The 26,998-nt window shown below is 32.0% G+C and overlaps 1 protein-coding gene across 1 annotated transcript; it reads right to left on the bottom strand.

Moving 5' to 3' along the window:
• Window positions 1–490: 490 nt before the first annotated feature.
• LOC123660768 (hormone-sensitive lipase) lies at window positions 491–25,570 on the bottom strand. The gene is made up of 16 exons (XM_045595805.1): window positions 25,466–25,570; window positions 25,015–25,308; window positions 17,691–17,848; window positions 15,585–15,771; window positions 10,739–10,952; window positions 9,334–9,524; window positions 8,052–8,301; window positions 7,425–7,634; window positions 6,923–7,042; window positions 6,154–6,303; window positions 5,341–5,473; window positions 4,142–4,237; window positions 3,185–3,277; window positions 2,570–2,714; window positions 1,997–2,122; window positions 491–1,665 (listed from the first exon to the last, which is right to left on the bottom strand). The coding sequence occupies exons 1-16, from the start codon at window positions 25,490–25,492 to the stop codon at window positions 1,561–1,563; spliced, it is 2,499 nt and encodes an 832-aa protein (XP_045451761.1). The 5' UTR covers window positions 25,493–25,570; the 3' UTR covers window positions 491–1,560.
• Window positions 25,571–26,998: the final 1,428 nt, after the last annotated feature.

Here is a 26,998-nt window from a genome sequence, read left to right as displayed (position 1 = left end):
AAACAATCTTCAGAAGCGCTTGGACAAACAGACGGACGGACATAATTCCCACAATAAAACCCCGTTTTAACCTTCGTTCATTAAAACCGTTACTTACCGTTCTGATCATATTATATACCTATATTGCGTTCTGAATTAAACGCTTTAAACAATCTTCGTTTCTTGAATATAGGAACCGAGTTTACAATTTCTAGAAGTGAAATTCTAGAAGTACTGCTTACTATATAAGCCCGGTTCTTATTAAGTTAAGCAGAAAACGATTCGTATTGGCCAACTGTTCAATTTTGAAAACTTGAGCATGAGTTCGGCAGTATAAACATGAGATGGAACGGCATTTTAATCGAACAACATTTTTATCGAAATCAACTGTACTGACCGTAAAATTAGGCGGCGCTAAATGTTCCTTCATATTTGGCTTCAAATATTTGAAGCCTTATCTCGTAGTGAGCTGTAATGATTACGGGTAAGCGTTCCGTTTTTAAAATACTTATTTATTTACAATATTTTTATAGACACATGTTAATAGCGACCATATTATTTATCAGAAATAGAACGACTTACTAAGATACTATAAATATGTTACCAACTTTTTGGCCTAGATTTAACGTGTTTCGGAATAACTCTACTGCTAAAGGTAACTTTACAATTTGAAATATTATTTTAATTTTTATTATACGGATAAATCTATCAATAACTAATTACAAATCTGTGATGTCTACATCAGCTAATAAATTAATTTAAAGAAATTTCTTAGATAGTCAACCGACACTGAAAGTTTTAAACTAGTAACACTGTTAAGTATAAAATATGTTGAAGTTGTGGACGAGATCCAGAAAGACGTTTTAAAAAAAGTAAGACAAAAATTTACAATTAATTAAGTCGACATCTTACTTTCTATTATAGAATTTGAACTTTATTTAATAGATTAGTTAAATTTAATAACAGGATTTTGTATCATTGTATGAGATATACGCTGCTTATGTCGACATAAAACATGTTTTAGGTTTTTTAATTTATTATTTTTATATACAAAAAAATATTTGCTACGAAATACTTTCATTGTCAAGCAAATTACTCTCCATCTTAACTGGTCCTCCTTGAATGTACCATAACTTTATGTTCGTGTTATTTACTACAATAACAAATTACATGACAACGTTGATAATAATAGTTAACTAAGATAATAAATAAATTTATAAACATTTTTGGTATAGTCTTGTCTTTTGCCGAATTAAAAATAAAGCGTTCACTATTTTATGATTTTTGAATTGTTTAAAAATAACTAAATTTAGTGCCATACATATACACTTATTTACTATTTCACTCATAAAACACATGAAAACATTACACCACTTTTATATTTTAAGCATATTTGAATAAATAATACACGAGTTTAAATAACATTTAACAAGTAGGTATGTTTTTTCAAAAAAAAACCATTAAAGAGTATTAATAAAATTAACAGAGCATTAGCTATATTTTGAGATTTGCCTAGATTTATAATCTGTATCAGGCACACATTAAAGCCTAAGTTCTATTAATACCGCAAAGGCCACACATTCATAACTGCGTGTTATCAGGCGTACTTGCATGATTTTCTAAGTCGAGCAATTGTTTTATACGTTCTACGCATAAGTTTGAACCTTCATGAGCTTCTTTGGCCATCTGAAAAAAAGATATTTACTAAATATAATTAAAACATAAATTTATATATTTTTATTGTATTAAACAAATTTTATAACTATTTCATATTAAGTATAAAAACATCGGCTGATATAAGAGAGATATTATGCAGACTAAAATAAAATAAAAACAATCAGTCAAGCATCCCATCAGAGCAAAAGGTACCAAACACATTTGGCCAAAAAGAACCTCCCACAAAATATCTACGTTTTATGGAAATGCAGTAAAATCATTATATCATAAATAAATTACAAGGTTATTATTATTTTTTTAAATTGAGTAAATCATAATAAAGTGAGAGAGTTTCACTTACCAATGAAAAGTTTAAGAATCCGTGAGGCAAACCTTCTAACACATCGAGACCGACTTCGTTGCCGAGACCCTTGAGTTTCTTGGCAAACATCACGCAGTCATCCAGGCATGGGTCCAAGTGTACGGTCTATATTTAAAAAGTAACGTAAACTGATTTTTTTTTCAAAATATTGATAGAATATTAGAGGAGGTTAATTTTCATGGACAACTATATTAGGTGGAAAATGAAGATTTAGATAGAAACCTTATTATAAAAATTTGTTTTACAAAACCAGTAGATAATAATTACGTAAAATTTATGAAATTTGTAGTTTTGAATGAAAATCAATATCAAGGTAATATATGCTTGTTTTTTATTATTAATCGTGGTTACAACAATCTTGTCAAACTATTTCGAAGAAAATTTAGGGTTTGGGCATATGTTTTAAATGTGTAGTGTATTAATATTAAACTTGTAGTGCCATCTATCGCTGAGTAGGTGACGGGAAGACTTGTGAAAAAAAAATTATAGTGATCCTAGCAAAACTAGGACTTATAGAAATTGTTTATTACACCTATCCACTTCCTTACTTACCAGTATCCTTACAGGCGGAAATCTTTTCAGTAGTTTGTCTTCTGCCCAGTATGGCGACAGAAACGGGTCGCGGGGAACGGAGAAGATGAACTCATCGGACGGACTGCGCGCTATTAAGGCGTCAAAATTGGACCTCACTGCTAGCCTATATATTAAAAATAATTAATTACTTAAAGTATTTTAATAGCTTATAAACTTTCGAATGCTTGCTTAAAGCTTTCTTTTGTGAGAAGATTAGGGCCTTCTCTAGGATGCATCAGAGCACGTAGGAATTCGGTAGGTTTGAGTTGAGTTATTCAATATACATACGTCAATTATGGATTATAAATTTAAACATTAAAAATATTATCTATTAAGAAAGATGTACAGTTGTAAACTATAAAAATTCTGATATTTACCAAAAAGCTTATTTTTTACTGCCACATATATTTATTTACAATATTTTAATATTCTAAATAGTTTAAGATAAACTAGATAGTAAAAATTAGATACAAAACATTACAAAGGCCACAAAGAATAACGATAACAATATAGCTGTATTTTTACGCAATGTTACTAAATTGAACATATATTTCTAAAACTGCATGAATATACGAATGTGTAGCGGGTACTCACTCTTCTTGTGACGGCCTTATACTATTAGAACCAGTGATATATGCCAGCCGAGACGACATCGCGCCCATTAGACCCGTGGCCGCTTCACTTATACTATGACAAGAATTTACAGACATGTCAAGACAACATAGACACGGCACTTTATTGTATTATATTCATAACGATCACTATTTATGCATATAATAAACAAAAAGCATATATATATTGTTAAATAAAGAGTTATCGACCTAGTTCATAAAATTTTCATAAACAAAAAAAAAATGTCAAAATACCATACTTTTTTATTGGTAGGGTGGAATTTATTCTCAAAATTTTATGAGATGATTGAAATATTTATTATAATTTCAAGATAAAATAAAGTTTAAAATCGTTTCGATCGAATTAGGGACATCATCTCTTTGAGCTTTTGTAGGAGAATAAAATAGTTACAGTCAATCAATGACCACTTTTTTTTCAATAAATACTTTGAGATAGTTGATTTATAAGAAATAAAATAATTTCCGTTCCTTATGATAATCGTAAAGTAGTTTGTGCATCAGACATTATCTTCAGTAAATAAAATAACACGTATAAATCTGCAATAAATCCTATGCACAATGCCAGCCACATACAAAGATAACCTCACTCTTACTGTGGTAGATGTTTCATGTTTCTTTCCACTAGAGGTGAAAATTGCAAGGCATTTGCAACCTGTGTAGCCGCTGTGTATTTGCAACGGTGTTATGTTTGCTAAAAATATTATTTACTATATCTGTGATTGCACAATTCGTGATAACAAAAAAAAACAATGTGTATTGTGTTTTTGTGATTTGTGTCCGTTAATGTTTAGCACAATACATGCAAAAAACACACAATGACACACAAGACAATGGCACACATACACACGCACACACTTATGTAAGCGCGTTGTATACTTTATAGCATATAAATAAGAATTTGCAAACTTCACTCACTTACCGTGTTTTTATCCTTTTTTTATTGTCTTTTTGATCCTCGTCTTGTATTAATGGTGGTTCACCTATCAAAGTACTCGAATTTTCCGATTCCGGTTCTCTAATAGAAAATAAAAGTTTTGGTTTTATGAAAATTTTGTTTAAGTTTGATATAGCGGCACTAACTCAATCAAATCAGTTTAGTTTCTTAACAAATTACCAACTTAATAAGAGCGGCTATGTACAACATGGATATACCCACCGTTACAGGTCTAACTAAACTAAGCTAAGTTTACGCTTCAGCCTGTAATATCCCACTACTGGGCATAAGCCTCTTTCTCCGTGTAGAAGGATCGGAGCTTAATCGGTTTGCCGCCAGTTAGTAAGTTTACCCAAAGTTAAAACACGCGCAATATATAAATGTCCCCTTTATTAAAATTATCTATGATCTAGCAACTGGATCATGAAATAATTAATATTGGGATCACATGTTACTTTATGATTACAAAATCAAAAATATATTATACTAGCCGACCCGTGCCCACTTCGTTGGGCGTTAATTATTATTATATTAACCAAATAACAAACTTTAAAGAACAAATTTTATAGCACTTAAATTAGCACTTATATAGCACTTACATTGCTCTAACGCCATCTATCAAAAATCGAGAAAACGTCGTCGATAGACTAAAATAAGACTAAATTAATAACGTCGAAAGACTAATAAATTGTTTTCTAATAGCGATAGATGGCGCTAGTTTATTTACTATTTTGATATTATATTTTAATCTTTTTTTTTATTGACTGAATTTTTTGTTCAATTACAATAAAATATAGCCTATGTCACCCCTGAATAGTGTAGCTTTCTGTTAGTGAAAGAAATTCCATGATCGGGTCAGTATTTGCGAAGATTACCCCCTATATACAAAGTTATAAACTTTACCTCTTTATAATATTAGTATAGATTTAGATACAATTTTTTAGCAAAGAAAGCTTGTTACAACCATTTAAAGGAAAAGTAAACGCTATTTTTATATTTTACAGGAAATGATAGATATATTACACTAATGAGAAGAAAAATTACTAACACAGCACACACAATCTTTCAAAACATCTAACAATTCAAATTAGGGCTTCCTCTAATAGCAGTTAAATTCTGTGGTATTTGAAACAACACTCAAAAACGTTAGTCTTAATCAAAACATTCTAGAAGTGGGTAGTTACCTGGAACGTTGGTTCTTGTTTGGTTTAACGACTGGGAACCGCCTTCCTTCCGAGTCTGTGTCGCTTTCAAAAACGTATCGATCGAGGAAATCCGATACGTACTGTTGAGACTTGTCCTCCGTTGGTGTTATACCTGTTATAAACAAATAATTATATAAATTTCATTTGTATGTAAATATGAGTAATATATGTATACAGAGATGAGAGATGGTCAGTGGAAGAGTGATCAAATTAGCAAACATTTTATCTGTTTTGATTTTGCAAAATCAAAGTCTGTCTGTTAAAATTACTTGAAATATCAGTTGGCTTTGGTAATATTCGCTTATTTGGTGGTACCTTATTATTATTTGTTAATTATGACATTGACCTAAAGAAAATGTTCTTCGTAATTTACTACATACAGTATATGTAATTTTGCTTAATATATAATTTAGTAAAGAAAATTGTTTTTAAAAATTGTCATGCTCTTATTAGTGTTTAACATAAATATATAAATTCGTTAATCAATATGCGAGAAAATTGGATATTGGTATTTAGGTAGGATTAAAGGTTCAATCAGACATGCATTCAATGTTGAGGTAATACCATTGGAAATCCTAGTCTTAGCATATATGTTGGTCCTATAAATACAATAAAGTGTGCGTGCGCATGTGTGTGGGTGTGTGTCTGAGTGCGTTTATGTGTGTTTCTGTGCGTGTGTATGTGTGCGTTTGTTTGCGTGTGTGTGTGTGTGCGTGTGTGTGCTTGCGTGTGTGTGCGTGCGTGTGTGTGCGTGCGTGTGTGTGTGTGTACGTGCGTGTGCGTGCGTGTGACCTGCGGCGGTGTGCTCGCTGGTGAGCGAGGCGGCGCTGATGGTGGTGTCGGAGGACTGGCGCCGCTCGCTGCCGGACTTGTGCGCTTGCAGCTCCGCCAGGTCGGAGGGGGACACCTCCTCGAAAGATGACGGGCCCTCACTCACACCCTCTGGGGATGTACGCCCAATATATCGCGACAAAATTCCTGAGAAACTATTAGCCACAAACGCCCACCGTGCCTTTCGAGGACCCAACTAAAATAACAAATATTCTTTTACGTTCTCAGCGATCAATTAATACTATATTTTGCGTTGCGATGTCTAATTATTGATTTATTGGCGTGTCTAACATAATGATATGGTAAGTCTTCACCGTATTTCGTAACTGCCAATTCTTTTGTTTGTTAATGAATGCTAGTTTTGTTTAGGAGAGGGTATTTGTTCATAGATAACATTTCAGGTAACCGTTAGTAGGTCAGTCAGTGTAAATACAAGTATAAAATGACAGACAAGTTAGATCTATGGGTAGCTTAGTATTAATTATAGATTTAAAATGGTAATCCTTATAATGGCAACATCATAGCAGGCCAGCAGATATTAATCAGTCCATTTTACTCTGTTGACGTATACATTCGCTACGTACATTAAATCAATTCAAAATAATGCAAGGATTTAGAAAAAAAAAAATCATTACATTGTTAATACATCACATACCAACCGAAAATATAATTAGATACTTTTTTTTTACAAGTAGACATGCAATAGAAGTTAAATTTGTTTAATCCTTACCTTGTGATGGACTAACTTTCAGGAAACCATTTCCTTCAATAGGCGTTGTGGCATTTGATGTGCTGTTTTCTTTACTCGAGCGTTTCTCTTCTTTACCTCTTGCGTTTGGACTTGCGTATGCTAAAATTATTCGATTCATTGTTAATTGAATATTTATACACATTGTAAAGTTTGTTGTTCTGTATGTAGTATTTTTATTTCAAAGGCATGGAATGTATATAGTATCACCACTTAATTTGTTATAGTAGAACAATAAAAATATAAAACTATTTGACGTTTAGCAATATTTTAGAAGTATTTAAGGAGCATAGAGAAACAAAAAAAAAAAAACAATAAAAGTACTATAATTTTTAAAGCAGACCTATACGTGTAATGTGAGAACAACAAACAAACCCAAAAAAAACCGGTTGAAACAGAAGCTGGTACTGTTAAATAAAAATAGTGTGTATTATAGGAAAGGTCCTAGAAAAATTACTGTTACCATTAAATACTACGCACTAACCTTTAAGACATCTCATCATGAATCCAAAAGGCAGTAGGGGATCCATCAAGCAAAGAAGTCTTGCAGGACTCGGTACAAAACTGATGAGTAAGGGAGCGTACGCCATGAACAGACCCTCGGGGGGTCGTAGACCGGCCTCCAGGATTTTGAGCGTACAGCCCGCGATTAGATTCGCACCCGCCGAATCACCCGCGAATACAATTCGTTTACCTGTGAATATGTGGAAAAAAATGGTCCAGTAAATATCATCATCTAATATATAAAATTCTCGTGTCGCGGTGTTTGTAGTTAACCTCCTTCGAAACGGCTTGACCGATTCTCATGAAATTTTGTGTGCATATCGGGTAGGTCTGAGAATCGAACAACATCTATTTTTCATACGCCCAAGTTATAAGGGGGGGGGGGGATGGAGAAGGTTAATAAAATATATGGCAAAATAACGTTTGCGGGGTCAGCTAGTAGTTCTATATATTTAAGTTTTACAGGGCAGCTATTTCGAATAATTAAAACATTAGTTTTTTTGGCATAACTTTGTAAAAACTATTGTGAAAGTTCTAATTTTGAACCACCGTGACCTATTAAAGATCGCGATATACACAAATAAAATAAAAACAAAAAGATCCTTACCAGTAGTTCCAATTTCTTTAAAATTGTTTATCATCCAGCAATAAGCGTAGAAGACCTCTTCTAATGCCCTTGGGAAAGGCGCCTGTGGTGCTAGACTGTAGTCCACTGATAGTATGGGCATGTTAAGTTTAGCTGCCCATTCCCTTAAGTAAGTTTCGTGAGATTTCGAACTCTGGGCGACGAAGCCTCCTCCATGGCAGTGAAATATTACGCCCTCTGCTGGCGGGAGGGTAGAGGATCCTTCACCTGCCTATGGAGTATACATGTTATGTATAGAAATATTATACGACTTTGTTTGCTTGTTTAAAATCAATATTCCTTCAAAAAGAAGAGTTGTTTTTATGTTCTATGTTCTTGTTTACATCAAACGTCGTATTATGTATAAAGGGAAACAGAAAACAATATATTAACAATAAACAAATAAATTTATTTATAAATTAATTACTTCATTTTTAAGCGTTAAGGAAATAGTGATTTAACAACTTTATTTATAAGGTTGTTTAATATGTCAAGAGTCATAGCTAAATTCCTAAATCAAACTAGATAGTATTGAAGTTCGTAACTCAATAATTTATTTAATTATTGCGTTAAACTTATATTTAAATAATTGTGTTTGCGGGCAAACGAAGAAAAACTGACTTCAATTATATCGACAAGTAATACAACGTAGGTAGTCGAAAAAATAGTCAAGTAAATACGCATTATCAAAGATTACTCCAAAAATTGTAATCAGATTTTGATGAAATTTAAATGTGACCACATGATAAACATAGGCTTTCGATTGAATCGTCGTAAAAATCGTCAAAATCGGTAAAGCCAGTAAAAAGTTATGCGGATTTTCGAGTTTCCCTCAATTTCTTTGGGATCCCATCATCAGATCCTGGTTTCCTTATCATGGTACAGAACTAGGGATATCTCCTTCGCAACAAAAAAAAAAAAAAAAGAATTGTCAAAATCGGTTCATAAACGACTGTTTTCCTTTATCCTTCAAGCACGAGATACACACATAGACACGCTCGTCTGTTCCTACGGTAAGCAACTTAATGCTTGTGTTATAGGTAACAGCCGACTGTTATAAATATATTTTCTTTGATAAAAATACATAGAATATATATAAGTACAAATATTAGACCCAGACTAAGGCGGAAATCGAACCCGCAACACGCGGAACAGAAAGCAGGGCCATTACAAACTGCGCCAACGGGGTAGTCAAATTGAATTAAAACTTATTGTTGCTAGATGAAATTCAAATACTGGATTTTAAGACACAAAAAAAGCTCACCATGCCATTTCTCTTATTAACGCTGATCAATCTAACATTAAGTCCTTGTAGGCCTATATGCATCTCAGGGGGTAATATCGTCAACTCTTTCCCTTCCTTCGTAGTCACGGCTATAGGTTCAGGGGGCAACGTTATTAATTTATTGACGGCCACCGTCGACGACATTAAACTTGGTACCCGTTTCATTATTTCTGAAAGTAAACTAATTATTATTATATGTTTTTACTATAGTATTATTTGCGTTAAGAATAATGACTGATTATAGTACTTATTTGCGTTAAGAATAGTGACTCATAGTTATCACTTAGCTTAGTTATGTACCCTTGATCGTTAGATTAAAGTATATTATAAAGCCGAGTTCACATTGCCTAATTAAACCCTAAGACAGTAAGGATACTCCTTTTGTCAATTTTTAAATTTATACCTATTCGTCAAAATAATAATGGACCAAGTGATAGCAGAACTACAAATTCAAGAAATGCTGTACCCACGTGGTCAGAAAAACATTACATGGAGACTTAAACGACGTTACAAAACTCGCAGAGCAGAATGTTTTAGTTATAAACATTGATAAAAGTTCTGACGGTTCTGAATAAATTTGAAAACACTTAATAATGCAGTAAAAACATTTCTGCAATTAATCAATAGTTTACTTTTTACCCAAGCTGGAGTTACGCCTTTAATGTCAATTGTTAAGTCACTATTTCCTTAACGCGTAAAAATCAAGTAATTAATTTATAAATAGAATCATTTGTTTATTGTTTAATATATTGTTTTCTATTTCCCTTGAAACATATATATATATATATATATATATATATATATATATATATGTATATATATATTAATGAATGTTTGTCTGTATGTCCTTTATAGACTCGTAAACTATGCATTTGATCATGTCATGATCTTCAGCAAAGCGTTGTGCATGAGTCCACAAAGGTTTTAGAGTTGATACGACCAAAAAAAAACCGTAGCAACGCACGCAGGGTACATACAGCTCTAGTTAATTTATAAATCGTATGAATGAATATTATCTCAAGTTTCATTATCGTAAATATAACAATAAATATTATAATTTTCACCACTGGGCTTGTTCATTAACCTGGAGTTAGATAACTATACAATTTTTAGAAAATTTAATCGAAAAGGTTTATTTAAATAATATACTATGATAAGAAATGTATGTAAAGATTTGCGACAATCCTCCTTTTTATTGTATTAAAAAGTATTTTTTTCATTTATGGACGGTCATTTTCTCCAGTCTTAACCGTTGCCTCGGAAAAATCTTTAGAAATTTTGATTTTTCGACTAAATTTTCTATTTTTTCGAGAAAAAAAAAACTGTTAAAAGATAAACTCGTAACATACAAAAAATAGTCACAAATAGAAGCCGAAATGCTTACCACTCTCTGCTAAAAACCAAAACGCCTTGCAGAAATCCACACTAGCTGACTGACTGATATTTACAATACGCCTTGCGCGCATTTCTGGATCTATTAAATACTGCCCTCCCGTCCAAACGGAACTAATGAGATTACCGTGACTGTAGTACGCTTCGGAGAAACCAGCCATACATATGGATATACCCTTTAGTATACCACGCATTGATGGAAGAAACTGTAACATTGAAAAAAATTAGGTCGAATATTCAATTAGGTCCTTAATTAAAATGAAGTTTTTTACGAGAACATTCCTCATGTTTGCTGTAAAGTATCCGAAACGCCGGGCATTAAAAAACTTAAGGCGCTACCCCGACCAAATAACCTTGAGCATTCGTTCCCTCTTTGCCGCACCCCACCTCTACAATACTTCGTAAAACACTACTAGCGCTATTTGGTAAACAACTTACGAATACGCGTAAAAAATATAGATCATGGAGTCCGTAGACATGGCATTCATTAAAAAATTTTTTTTTTAAAGAAAGAAAGAAATGTTAATTGGTGAGTAAATTAATTTTGGTAATGAATTCAGTGACAACACCTACGTTAATAAATATATATATATATATATATATATATATATATATGTACTACAAATATATTTTATTTAATATTAATATAATATATAATATATTTGCTGTGTACAATAAAAAGTAAATTAATTTTATTTAATTGGTGCATAAATAATTTTGGTAATGAATTCAGTCACTACACTTACGTTCATAATGAATACTTACAACTTTTATTCTAATACTAGCGACTCGCCCCGGCGTCGCACGGGTGCAATGCTGATACTAAATATAAAATATATATAGATGAAAAGATACTAATATATAAAAAATATATTGTATTACATTATAATGTATATATTATATATTAGTACATTATTATATTACCGTTGCGTAGGTTTAAAGATCTTAGCATACAGACTGTGGAAAGCGACTTTGTTTTATACTATGTAGTGAAGTATAAGTATTCATGATACTCGTTTGGTGTTGACTTTTTGGATTGAAGGCGAGTTATCTATCTTATACTATTAAACGAGCAATTCTTGTATATATATATATAATCTGAATCTCGGAAACGGCTCCAACGATTTCCATAAAATTTAGTATATAGGAGGTTTCGGGGGAGATAAATCCATCTAACTAGGATTCACTTTTAGAAAATGACGTTTAATCCCTGTTTTTAGGGAATGAAAAAATAGCTATAATATCGTTAGAATACGAAGGTAAATTTCGCAACTGTCATTAAAGTTGTAATAGCTCGGTGGGAAATCGGCCGGTCGGGATCAACCATAGAGCAAAAACAAAGTTTGTTTTTGCTCTATGGGATCAACCGAGGAGATCATGGTTCAAATCCCAATGTCCCTGATCAATTATTTTTTTCCTTTTTTTTAATTGCACTCGTTATTTTAAAAAAAATATTATTCATATTTTATAAATATGTAATTCGAATTTAAATATGAATTCCAAAAAACACGATTTACTAAAAATACCGAGCTAAGCTCGGTCACCCAGGTCCTAATAATAATAATAATAATATACTTTATTGCACATGTAAATAAAGAACAAAATTTACATAATAAGCAATTATAGTAATAAATTGTTCAACCAGGCGATCTTATTGCTAATAATTGTATTTGCTCGCAAACGAAAATTCAATTACATCAACAAGTAATACAACGTAGATCGACGAAAAAATAGTCAAGTAACTACGCGTTATCAAAGATTACTCAAAAAGTAGTTATTAGATCTCGATAAAATTTAAATATGATGATACTAAATGTCATGATAAACATCAGCTTTCGATTAAATAAAAAATTATCAAAATCGGTACACCCAGTAAAAAGTTATGCGGATTTTCGAGAGTTTCCCTCGATTTATCTGGGATCCCATCATCAAATCCTGGTTTCCTTATCATGGTACAAAACTAGGGATATCTCCTTTTCAACAAAAAAAGAATAATCAAAATCAGTACATCCAGTAGAAAGTTATGCGTTATAATATAACGTAGGTCGACGAAAAAAGCGTCAAGTAAAAACGCATTATTAGATCTAACTCGAAAAGTAGTTGTTAGATCTCAAATAAATTTAAATGGGACCAAATGACACACACCACTTTTCGACTAAATTTTTTTTTGTCGAAATCGGTCCACCCAGTTAAAAGTTCTGATGTCCACATACATAAAAAATACAGTCGAATTGAGAACCTCCTCCTTTTTTGAAAGTCGGTTAAAACAAAATACAATCGAATTGGGAATCTCCTCCTTTTTTGGAAGTCGGTTAAAAAGCAATCTATCTTTATTATTCAGACAGTGTAAGTAGAAAAATATTTTATTTTTAACAAACAACTTTTTTTTTTATTTAAAACAAAGTAAATTTTATTTTATAAACTTCAACAATAAATGCTAACAAGATGCTAATAAATTTATTATTGTTAATTGATATTGTGTATTGAGCGTGCGCTAGCCGACACGGTGACAAACAACACAAGCTTCTCCCTCCAAACCTTGCGGCAGACTGAATTCCGATACCCTGTGCTTGAGTTACAGTAGTGAATACGCCCAGATTTTAGAAAAAAATCTATAAAAATTCAAATTTGGGTCTTTTGAAAAAAAAAATTCTTACGTATTGTTCAGTATTAAATTGTCAATCCATTGGTGTCGGTTGCAAAATAAAATAATGTTTACTTTACGAGGAGATGCATATTATCAATCACTATTTCTCATTTTTGTGGTATCGTTGTAAGGAGATTATTTAACATCTATTCCTTCAAAAAAAAAAAAAAAAATCTACCATTGTATAATTAAAATTATGCAGAATTTAACTGTGTTTTTATTAGTTTGATTCTTCTTTCCATTAACAAGTAGATAGCTCCAAAAAAGTGCACAAAAAACGGCTAGCGCGGCGTTTTGGTCAGGGAGGCGCCTTAATAAACCGCGATAAAATCCAAAAAAGTAGTTTCATTATAAACTAAATATTCTAAAGAATGTTTTTTCCCGTATCATTTTATTTTTATTTTATTAAAGTAACTTCAATGTCGACACAAAATTGTTAAATGTATATTAAATATTTAATTACGAATAATCTACATTGTTAATTAACTTTGTCACATAATTATGCAAATTTCAAAATAAAAGGAAAAGTAGTCAGTTACATATTATATCTGGAAAAAAGATGGTCTATATTAAATAAAAAACCTATATTAAAATAATTAAAAAAAAAATACGAGTAGCTAATGCTAACCAGATACAGCGACAAATAATGCTGTAGATTAATATGTTCAGAAAGGTTGTGGTAAAAAAGAACAAAAAATTCAAATTAAAATACCAGCAACTTATTACTATAAAACGGTAACAAAAATGCTATTGTTATTTAACCATGTACATAAGTATACATTTTTTTATTTCAGGTCATAGGAATGTTAATGAACGTTACTGTTATATTTCATTATTAACTATATCTTTCTAAACACACTGGAAATATATGACAAATATGTGAAATTTTTTGTGTTAGTATTTTATATAAATGAAAATGAACCGCCGAAGTGTATGTAACCGTCAAACTTTCGAAAACAACGTTCATAACAATACAAAATTGTTTCATTAAATTATATCATATAAAGGTGATGTTGCGTATACTGTGGGATGAAAAATGAAAGAATCATTATGAGCGGTAAAACCGCCGGGCAAACCCATCGATTGGGATTTGTTTTTTAAATTGAGAATATGCGGTCAGAATTGATCAACAGAAAAGGTGTGGTCTTTCATCATGACAACACCCGACCACATAAGTTTTTAGCCACTCAACATAAATTGAGAGAGTTTGACTGGTAAGTGTTATTGCATCTACCATATAGCTCAGACCTTCCACCCTTAGATATCAATCTGTTTCGATCTCTTCAGAATTGTTTCACAGAAAGATCAAGAAAGGTCTGTCGACGACGAAACCGACGAAAACAACTTGTCGCAATTGTTTTGTGAGAAGTCCCAAAATTTTTACAGCAACGAAATTTTATTACTACCTACGTGATGGCGGCAAGTTATCGAACAAAATCGAAGATATATTATTATTAATGTAAATACATTGTAATCGTTTAAATACTTAATTTACATATAATGCTTCGTGACGAAATCTTAATTACCTATACAGTCTTTTATGGTTTGCTGTCTGTAACGTGGAAAAATGTAAAAAAAAATTAACAAACTTATACATATTACTCCAATTATCAACCGATATCTATACGACCGTAATTATAAAATAGTTTTTTTAGGTTGTTATTTTTCCGTCATAACGTCTTAAAATTTTTAATTTTTCAACGATTAATCAAGTAATAACAAGGTAAATTTTTATTATTTTTTTTTACAATAAATTAAAAACTATTGGTGTCTCTTTAATGGGTAATAATGATAATAAAAATGCAAATTTTTATATTCGTAGGAGACAGCAACGCCAATTTACTTTAATATATCATAAATAGGACATGCATAACCGTAAAATAATAAATAAATTTAACAAAAAACACACTTTTAACTAAATCAAAATGTCTTAAGAACTTTTTACTTTAAAAGCAAAACTTTAGAATACAATTTTAAATAAATTTAATTCAAACTACAAAGCGCCAAAATTTATTTTAGATGTGTTTTTTTTTTCTCAATTCAACATCACAAGAAAAATCTACACTTCTAAGTTTAAGTTAACGTAGCTTTTTAATATAAATTATCTGTTAACAGATAAACATGAATATAGATAGGTACGTGTATAATTATTTATAATAAATGAAGAAAATAGTAACTACTAATCTGTTACCTGAAATCCTAGACATCTTCCATAAAAGCAGTATTGATTTATTGGGTCCGCCTGTGAGAACAACTCCTCTGGTGTGTGTGGTTCAGTGGGAAACAATTCCCCTGGCGCTGCCCACGAGAGTAAAGTCTGGAGGTGGTGTAAACACGTACCCAACGATGCTAGCAGTTGCCCACATGATTCTACCTCCCTAAAATATTTTTATTAGCGAAATGTCACAAAGATAAATTGAATTTGCTGTGTGGTTACGGCAGGAAAGAATCTAGCCACTCCATCTCTTCCCGCGGATGTCATAAGAGGCGACTAAGAGATAACACAGTTCCACTACCACCTTGGAATTTCAAAAGCCGTCCAATGGCCGGATAACCATCCAACTACTGGTTTTGAAATACATAGGGTGAAGACGGTCAGCAGCGTCTTTGGTTCGACAAAGCTAGCCCTGCGGTCACCAATCCGGCGTGAACTCATGTGTGTTGCTCAGCGTGGTGACTATGGGCAACACACATGAGTTCACGCCATTTTCGGCGCGAATTTGTAAAGGCCTATGTCCAGCAGTTAACTGCGATAGGCTGAAGTGATGATGAAGTGGAATAAGATGTTAAAGTTTTTTATGAAGTCGTATTGCATCATTTTCATTTTACATTTGAAATTATTTACGTAACAATAAATACAATCATTAAATATTTCGTTATAAGTAATAGTTCAGTTAATTTATTGTAATAAATCAAACACATTTAGGTAAATATAGGCAACTTTCTTTATACACGCAATCTGTCTACAAAAGTAAAATAAACATTACATTGTATGACATAAATTTATAAATTTCTTAGTGCAAGCACGTGCTTATAACTACAATCGACAATTCACATGTTCTACTAACAAAACAAACAATAATATGTATTTTATGTATAAACACAATATTCTATCGTATATTTTTGTATCTTTCATTTAGAATATCTGGGACGAATCAAATGTGACCTACTTATGCGTGTATTGTTTAATCAGACGTAGTATTTTAAAATCTTTACAATTAGTTCAGTTGGCGTGTAGCTGCTATACTTTTTGATTTTGTTTCTGGCAGAATATCAAACGATTCTGTTTTATGGGATACTTACGAACGATGTCTGGTTAGCTTACGATTTAAAAATTGTCAATTCAAATAATAAACTTTTTTTATAACTATACTACTTTTGTGTGAAAAAAAAACGTAGATTCTATTTTTATCAATCATAATAGCATTGGAAGTCAATTCAATTGCGTCATTTCGTATTTTGTTTAAAAGCAAACCGTTTACGTACCGTAAGCAATGATAGCTAGTACTAATACTAAATAGTATTAGATTGCTGCAGGATTAAGAATTTGTATCACGTTTACCTACGGCCCTTTTCCAAAACTATAAAACCTATGTTTATTTCCTGCTAATCGACATCCTAAAACTGCAGTGTGCATACTTTTAATTTGTTACAAATTACATGCAAACTTTCATCCCCATTTTATTTCCTTGGAAAAATTATTATGTTTTAATTTGTTTCGTAATGAAATATCGAAGATAATGCATAAGGACTTTTTAGTACCTCTTTACTTGATAGAACGATGTTGTACATTACATAAGTTTGTCTCTTTGAGCGTAATCACAAGAGAAAAAGCCTTACAGGATATATGGATATCATCGTTTATCTTTATTGATATCATTTTAAAATGATACTTCTTTGGCAAATTAAATACTAAATTAAAACCTCGATAAGAGGTAACTCTGTTCTACTTACCATCCATTATATTTAAAACTTTATACTATACTTATTCGTCTCTTTAAGGTAAAAAAAGGTTTGAAATCTTGCCAGACCCGAATTTTTCCTTTTTATTATTACTTGACAGAAGTTTTTATTTTTTAAACTGTAATTTTTCTTTATATCTATAACAACCTCTAAAACATACATTATGTTTTATCTGTATTGTAAACCTTAAGGTTAAAACATTAAAACAAGTTTCCCTGGATTGATTGATTGATTCCGACTGTAACATCCTACTGCTGAGCATTTGCCTTTTTGTCCATATAGGAAAAGAGTTTTTTATATTGTTATTATATCAAAATATTTGTAAAATACTTACTTAACAAAGTAGCCTTTTCGAAATAGCAACGCGTCTCGTCCAGTACACACTTGGCGGCTAAGTTTGAGTCCGTGTAAGACACAAGAGTCGACGACGGAAACGAAGCTCCGGTACCCATTACCCGGAGCTTTAGCGTCGAAGTCGTATAGTGGAGCTACCTGCAAATAAAGTTTGTCATAAACATTACGTACCATCGTCAGTCTGTTAGCTATAATCTATAACTATTGCACATATTTTCATACGATTTTCACCCATAATACAAGAGTAATTCATAAGAAAGATTTAGATATAATAATTTATTAATGGAATTACGTGTCTGAATTTTGTTTCCAAGACGAAGATAATGTTATAAAAAGTTATTTTTTACAAATAACATGTCAATTTTATTGAAACGATTTAAAAATAGCATATTGTCACGTCTTAACACCAAAATACAATATACTCGTATAGGATAATAAAATCATTACGTATTAAACAGCTTATGTCAAGGTTTTTTTCGTTTCTGTATAGGAAGCTTGCTAGTCCGCGTTAACCGGTAATATAAATTACTTCTAGTACTCTTTTTCTTGTTTCATAGATTATCTATTGTAAATTGGTTTATTCGTTTATTTATTTTTTTATACAACTAGGTCGGCAAACAAGCGTACGGTTCACCTGATGGTAAGCGATTACCGTAGCTTGTAGAAGTCTGCAACAACAGAAGCATCGCAAACGCGTTGTCGACCCTATTCCCTAATTCCCCTCAGGAGCTCTGGTCACCTTACTCACCACAGGAACACAACACTCCTTGAGAGCATTATTATTATGATCTTCTGTAAGGTCTGTGGGACTACCTCAGTCCGGCTGCTCCAAAATTTAAGCAGGAAATTCTCTACTGTGCCTGTGTGTGTGTGTGTGTTTTGTAAGTTACTAATTTATTTACTTTTTTGTTATTAATAAATTTCCAATGCTAATCGACGTCCTAAATCCCTGGAACCTCACATACTATCGACAATTTTAAATATTCATTTTTCTTCCGCTCAAAACCATTCAATCCGTATCTGTCCCTCTTTTGTTAAAAACCCTAAGAGTTATTCAATTGACGACGACAAGGACCATTTATTGTGAAGAGACCTCGAGAAGTATCATCTCCCGGTGTCTTGATTCGAAAAATGAAAGGTCAATTTCTTTATACAAATATAATCCATTGTGAATGGCAACGGTAAGATTGTCAGCTACAATAGAATTTTAGTTGACTTTTTAAGTGCTACAACTTCATTAAAAATATTGTTTTAGCGATGGCAAAATATAATAAGACACATGACAAATTTAACATTATAATAATGGATCTAGAAAAGGATATGGCGTTTATTTGACATAACTTTGATCATCATCATCATTACAGCCTATACAGTCCACTGCTGGACATAGGCCTCCACAAGTTGACGCCAAAAATAACGTGAACTCATGTGTTTTGCCCATAGTCACCACGCTGGGCAGGCGGGTTGGTGACCGCAGTGCCCGTCTTCGGCCTGTGTATTTCAAAGCCAGCAGTTGGGTGGTTATCCCGCCATCGGTCGGCTTCTTAAGTTCCAAGGTGGTTGTGGAACCTTGTTATCCCTTAGTCGCCTCTTACGACACCCACCGGAAGAGAGGGGGTGGCTAAATTCTTTAGTGCCGTAGCCACACAGCACTAACTTTGATGCATTTTGTAAACTCTTTTTCAGGACGAAATCCTTAAGATTAGAAGGCTTAACTGCTGCCTTTATTATGGCAATAATAAATTTAAATTTGAATCAAGTTTAAATACTGCATATGTTGTGTTACTATTTACATTTTTCTGAGTCACGAAGGTTAATTTTAGAAACATTAAAATGTTTATTTGTTACTTTTAGGTACACTATCGGTAACACTGCTGCTGTTTGTCCAGAATTAACAAAATTAAAGCTTTTGGACGATTTATCTTAACGTTGTCTCTACACGACTCTCTAGAGTTCTAGACCATGTTCTTTATACTGAAATCAATCGTATTTTTCTGAGAAATTGTAAAATAATTTGAAAAAGATCACATATTGTTGTCGTTACTCAATCGTGATTGATTGTGGGTTCCTGGTTTAAGTTTTTTTTCAGATTGAGAGAACTCAAAAGCGATGATTATGCTATTAGAGCTTCAAATGCTTTCTACCTTACGGTAGAAACATAATATGAATGCTTCAACACCATAAAATCTACTTGAGAATCTACTCTTAATCTTATTCACACCGATCAATTTTCTTTTTATACTACTTGATACGGGCAATAATCTATAGCGTAAGTATCTTTCAAGTCGGATCAAACTGCACACGGTGTGCAAATTTGATTAAAATCGGTTAAGTAGTTTAGGAGTCCATCGCAGACAAACAACGTGACGCGTAATCTATATATTTAAAAATTTCGTGTTACGATGTATGTGGGCAATAACCTCTCGGAACTACCGAACAATATTTATCAAATTTTGTAAGCATCTGTAATTTGGTCCAACTTGGGAGATGGGGTAGTTTTTATGTCAATTGGACCGGGTAGGTGGCACGGTTATCGGATATATGCAATCAAATTTGGTAGCTATTTTCCGGCCAGAACAACGTCTGCCGGGTCCGCTAGTCTTATATTATAACATTCTAGTGTCACAATGGTAGTTACAATATTCCTTCGAAACGGCTGGACCGATTTTTATGAAATTTTGTGTGCATATCGGGTAGGTCTGGTAATCGGACATCTATTTTTCATACTCCTAAGTTATGGGGGGGGGGGGGTTAAGAGGATTAATAAAATATATGGCAAAACAACGTTTGCAGGGTCAGCTAGTTTATATATATTAAGATTAAGAAGATTATCGGTCACAGCCTAGCGTCTAGTCGCCGAGTTGTCGATGTCGCGTTTCGCATAGTATGCGCCGACATTAAAAGGTGAATAAACAATTTAAAACTACCTACTTGCATTCTTAATTTCAGGTTTGTTTTATAAAATTTACAAAAAAAAAACCCTCGAATGTTTGTGTATAAATACAAATTTTACTAATTTTTAAGTTTAGTTTAGTATATTCACTGGAAAAATAAAGTGGTTTTTATTTTTTCAGGGTCGTATGTAATCTTGACTACGCGTTGGCGCAGCGATCACAGCAATAACTGTTGCGATGGCGATCGTGGCTTCGATCCCCGCTCACGACGGACATTTGTATTGGCCATATGTCTTTATGTTTGTTGTAATCTGGGCGTTTGTGCTTATGTATTGTGTGTTTTCGGACCCCCGACACAGGAGAAAATCGTAGTGGGAGCCTTAATTTATTTAACGCTTCAGCCTGTACTATCCCACTACTGGGCATAGGCCTCTTTCCCCATGTAGGAGAAGGATCAGAGCTTAATCCACCACGCTGCTCCAATGCGGGTTAGCGGATATATTCCCTACCATGAGTAACGATCGCTATCAGGCTATTTATTTATGAATCTTAATTTTTTTTCAGGTAATAATATATTACAAGAAAATACAACGTCAAATATAATGTACGAGATTACAACTGTTCTTTGTCTTAATACACATATTGACCCATGACTAATACGATAATGCATAAGTAATAAATATTAATTAATATGTAAACTTCATCTTACATTATTTACTATCTTACACTTGCACGCATTAGATTAAATATGCTCAAGAATAATATGGCACATATGTTCAAATAATTTCTTGTGAACAATAAAGGCGTGTTCTGTAAACACGTGTCAATTTTAGTAATTACATACATGTTAGTTAAATAAGTTGCATTGTTATAAGTTTGAATATGGCTTGTTTGAAATTTTTTTTTAGCAAAAACTAACTGAGCCGAGAAATTTCGTTGTGTTATATTTTTTGTATGTGAATATATCGATTTTTTTTATTGCTTTTATAACAATTTTAAAACAAAAAAATGACGCGTTAGCACAACGGTCACAGCACTGGTTTATGGTTTTTGCGCTGGCGGTTGCTGCTTCGATCCGCACGCTCATGAAAAAAAGTTGTTTTGGCGATACAGATATTTGCCGTGGTCTAGGTGTTTGTGCAGTCCCTCTTCAGTCCTTTCCGAAGCACGGTGGTCTCCTATATCTCATTTGGTGTAGTCATTCGGAATTAATTTTTATTTATATTTAAATCATTATAATTAGATAATAACTGAGGGTCTTATATGTTATGGTAAAGTGTTTGTACTTGAAACACACAATCATTTACTTATGTAGTATTAAATTGTAAGATGTAAATGGATTCTAATCATATTTATATTTCCAATATTAGATAAAAAACTTATTAAGAAAAAATCATTTCAGTTCCCATACATGACACATTTTAGAATTTCTTCTAATATAGTATAGATAAATAATTCCTTATTATTATTATTAAGCCATTTATTTATCCTTAAAATACAATAAATAATTTTGTGAGTAAATCATGCAAATGCTTTTAAGGACCTCTTTTCGAGTAAAGGCCTCCTCCATTTCACTCCAAAGTTTTCTATCTTTGGCTTTGACGTCCAATTTTCTCCTGCTATCTTTTTAATTTCATCAAGCCACTTATCAGGGGGCCTACCCTGTTTCCTTTTTCCAAACGGGCCTGGCCAATGAGTTATTTTGTTACACCATCTATCTGAGTTCATACGTGCTACGTGGCCTGCCCATCTCCACTTAAGTTTTTTGCAGTGGTTTAGAGCATCCATTACCTTTGTTTGTTTCCTTATATCTATGTTTCTTTGTTTGTCTATGCGTTTTAGGTTCAGAATACTCCTTTCCATTGCTCTTTGGCAAGTTTGGATTTTCCTTTCGGTTTTCTTGTTATAGATCTATGTTTGGCACGCATATGATAGGCAGGGTAGTAGACTGGAATCCAAAACAAAAGATTTTAGGTTGATTGGTAGACGTGACTTTAGTATTTCCTTATAGCTCCAAAATTGTTTCCATGTTAAGTTTATGCGTCTGTTTAGTTCATCCATATGTCTAGATCTTCTAAAGGAAATTTGTTTGCCGAGGTAGATGTATTCGTGTACATATTCTAGGAGGCTACCATCGACTATAATTGGGTGTTTAACTTTATTTGTCATAACCTTAGTTTTAGTAATATTTAGTTCAAAGCCTATGTTTCTACTGACATTGTTAAGGTCGTTAATCATTTTTTGTAATTGTTTTGGTGTTTCTGAGAATATTACTATGTCATCAGCAAATCTGAGATTATTCAGATATTTTCCGTGTATGAAAATTCTTTTTTCAGACCATTTTAGGCTTTTCATGACATATTGAAGAACAGTAATAAACAATTTAGGTGACAGCGGATCCCCTTGTCTTACTCCTCTGCATATTTTTATTTCCGGACCTTTTCTCTCTAGTCTGACTCTGCTTGTACTTTTCTCGTAGATGTCTTTTATAAGCTCTATGGTTTCATTTGGTATGTTACAGTCCTCTAAAGCTTTCCATATGGTTTCATGAGAGATTGAATCGAACGCTTTAGCTTTTTTCGCATATTTCTCAATAATTTGTTCAAGGCTATATATATGGTCAACTGTTGAGTAGCCTTTTCTAAAACCTGCTTGCTCAACTGGCTGGTAGTCTTCAGTATAGGGTTCTAGGCGTTTTTCGAGACACGAGGCAAATAGTTTGTACATATTGCCAACGTCAGCAGGGTCACCTTTTTTGTATAAAAGTATGATATCAGATTGTGCTCACTCTATTGGTATTTGTCTATTGTCCAGTATTTTGTTGAAGAGGTTAGTTATGTAAGTAATTAGTACATATTTTAGCTGATTTTAAGGCTTCATGTGGTATGCCATCTGGTCCATTAATTTTATCTGTTTTAAGTTTTTCGATTCTAGAAAGTATTTCTTGTCCCTAATATATATTTCTAAATATTCCTTATTATCATCAACAATAGATAAATATTTTAAATAAAAACACTTGTAAAACTTTTACTAACAATATCTATTTAAACCTGTGACCTCGTAATTAAAATCAAAATGATTTATTCATTGAGTATCTTGACCTTTTTTTAATTCCCGTTATGTATTGTTCACATTTTAATTTTACCTTAAGAAAGAAAGTAAATTACATGACTTAATATTCTATTATGTATCTAATATATATACATATTAGATACATAATAGAATATTAAGTCTAGTAAGATAATATATATATATATATATATATGTGTATATATATATGTGTATATATATATATATATATATATATACATGGCAAGATATATATATATATAGTTTATACTATTCTGGCTAACGACGTTGACCTGTATTTGTTTTTATTTGAACTATAAATACTTGAAATATTGCATATAAGAAATATTGTATATATTTTTTTAAATACCATCAGGTGAACCGTACGCTTGTAAGCCTACCTAGTTACATAAAATAAAGCGATTACTGTAGCTTATAGACACCTGCAACACCAGAAGCATCGCGTGTTGCCAATCCTATCTTTAATCCCCCCAGGAACTCTGGTCACCTAACTTACCAACAGGAACATAATACTAATTGAAAACAGTATTATTTTGCTGTGGTATTCCGAAAGGTCGAGGTACTACCCCAGTCAGCCTGCTCCATATTTTGAAGACAAAATTTCCTGGTGTGTCCTACCTTGATATATATATATCAAGGTAGGTAGGGTAAAACCCGCATTGGAGCAGCATGTTGGATTAAGCTCTGACCCTTCTCCTTTCCGCAGTTGTACATTACAGGCTGAAGCGATAGCAAATCATAATGAAGTGTATTAAACTTGATAATCTGATTTAAAGTCACTTTATATTTTGTACTGTTCACAAAGTTGTCTTATGTTTACTAGAGCTCTTTTATATATTTCTGTCAACTTAAATTGAATATTAATCTAATGAGTTAACAATAGTTTTTTTTTATTTTTCATAATATCTAAACTGATGTCTAAAGACATAGAACTGAGAATATTTTGCACAGTTTTAGTTTAAAAAAAAAAAATAACGAATATATATTTTTATTGTATAGATAATTTATATTTGTTTAAAACAATGTTTTCTTATGATGATAATCATTACATCATACCTTGTTAAACCTAATTACAAACTTACACTTTACATGCTATTTATAAAGTTGCTAAATATATTAAGTGTTAATTTATAGCCACTTTGATGAATCATAAAATATAAATATAGTTAGCATTATTTCCACATGCACAAAATCATTATTATATGCACATTAAGTTTGAAATTATATACTTTTATAATTTATGTAATAATAACTTAATGAATGACTCAAAGAAAAAATAAATCAATTATTCACATCTGAACGAAACAAATGATTACATACCTTACGAACGTGATCAACAAGAGGCCAAACGGTGTCTATGTGATCTAAAAGAGTCATAAAGCCCTGGTATAGTCTTTGTCCGTTTTCACTATCATCTGGTTGAAAGTAGGTAGCATTATTCTGACACGAATCCTTTAAAGCCTCGTACATTGCATAGGTCGGCGGAGCACCTTCGACAGTTTCTTCGCAGCAGAATGACGCCTTAGCAGGCGGATCCGAGAAGTCCATTTTTTTATATAATTTCCGTCTGCCAGTGAAGAAACGAAATCCACGACTGAATAACCTAAACTTCATCTGAAAATTTTTAAAGACATGAAGTGAAAATTCGTTAAGTACTGAAAGAAATCAACACCCAATGTATTTACAAAATATTCCGCGAACAAATAACATCGTATTTTTCGTATGGTATTTATATGTCGGTGTCAGAAATGTTTGTTTACATTGACAGTACTTTACGTTTGGATTTGCTTCTGTTCATTGCTATTTTAAATTCAGTCACGTCTTTTTTGCGATTCAAGAAAACTTGACGACTTGACTGAAAGAATGATAAACAACGATTGATTAAATGTCAGTGACAGCAAATGACAGCAAAGCAGCTGATAGTTTGCTGTTTATACTCTGTTACTCTGTCATGCAGACGCAATAAGGGCTGTTTCACCAGCTGTGGATAACATTATTTAACGGACCTACCCCACCCCAGCCTGCAAAATAATGATATTTGTAATAAAAAAAAATACTAATTGATAGATTTTGAATAGCTCAATTCAACTACGTTGTCCTTTTAAATTGCTCACCTCAAATTATATAATTAAAAATTAAAATTTAAAAAAAAAAATCAAATATTTTCAAACTCCTATATCTTTCGATGTATACAATATTTTAAATTGCTCAAAGTGTTAAAAAACTGCTCAAGTTGCATTTATAATTGCTCAAGTATAGTTTGGAACAGATCCACTTCCCTAAATTTTTAAATAAATATAAATAGTTTGAACAAATAAAATATTGATATTTGTAAAAAAAAAAAATACTAATCGATACATTTTCAATAGCTCAATTCGACTACGTTGTCATTTTAAATTGCTCACCTCAAATTATTTAATTATAAATCAAAAAAGTCGTTGAAAAATATTCTTTTATCAATATTTTCAAACTCCTATATCTTTTGATGTATACATTATTTTAAATTGCTCAACGTGTCAAAACCCTGCTCAAGTTGCATTTATAATTGCTCAAGTACAGATTTGAACAGCTCCACTTTCCTTAATTTTTAAATAAATATATAAAGTTGGAACAAATTTAACGTTTTTATATCGATAAAGTGAGCGCTGCAGATGCGCATAGACAATGATGGGAAGCCAAAAAAATTGCGGATATTTGTAAAAAAAAAAAACTAATCGTTCAATTTTCAATAGCTCAATTCAACTACGTTATCCTTTTAAATTGCTCACCTCAAATTATATAATTAAGAATCAAAATTAAAAAAAAAAATCAAACATTTTCAAACTCCTATATCTTTCGATGTATACAATATTTTAAATTGCTCAAAGTGTTAAAAAACTGCTCAAGTTGCATTTATAATTGCTCAAGTATAGTTTGGAACAGATCCACTTCCCTAAATTTTTAAATAAGTATAAATAGTTTGAACAAATAAAATATTGATATTTGTAAAAAAAAAAAAATACTAATCGATACATTTTTAATAGCTCAATTCGACTACGTTGTCCTTTTAAATTGCTCACCTCAAATTATTTAATTATAAATCAAAAGAGTCGTTGAAAAATATTCTTTTATCAATATTTTCAAATTCCTATATCTTTTGATGTATACAATATTTTAAATTGCTCAAAGTGTTAAAGTACTGCTCAAATTGCATTTATAATTGCTCAAATACAGTTTTGAACAGCTCCACTTTCCTTAATTTTTAAATAAATAAGTTTTTAAATAAAAGGTTGTCTGGAAGAGATCGCTACTAAGCGATAAGACC

This window comes from Melitaea cinxia, chromosome 16 (assembly GCF_905220565.1).
Source record: "Melitaea cinxia chromosome 16, ilMelCinx1.1, whole genome shotgun sequence".
Taxonomy (NCBI): Eukaryota; Metazoa; Arthropoda; class Insecta; order Lepidoptera; family Nymphalidae; genus Melitaea; species Melitaea cinxia.
This window is presented reverse-complemented; position numbering and strand designations above follow the sequence as displayed.

Excerpts from the sequence above, each read along its gene's own strand:
- LOC123660768 (XM_045595805.1), bottom strand. The coding sequence starts at position 25,492 with ATGAACAGAAGCAAATCCAAACGTAAA. Across the intron at positions 7,043-7,424 it reads CATGATGAGATGTCTTAAAG|CATACGCAAGTCCAAACGCA; the intron begins GTTAGTGCGTAG and ends GAATAATTTTAG. Across the intron at positions 2,123-2,569 it reads TTCCGCCTGTAAGGATACTG|ACCGTACACTTGGACCCATG; the intron begins GTAAGTAAGGAA and ends TTTTAAATATAG.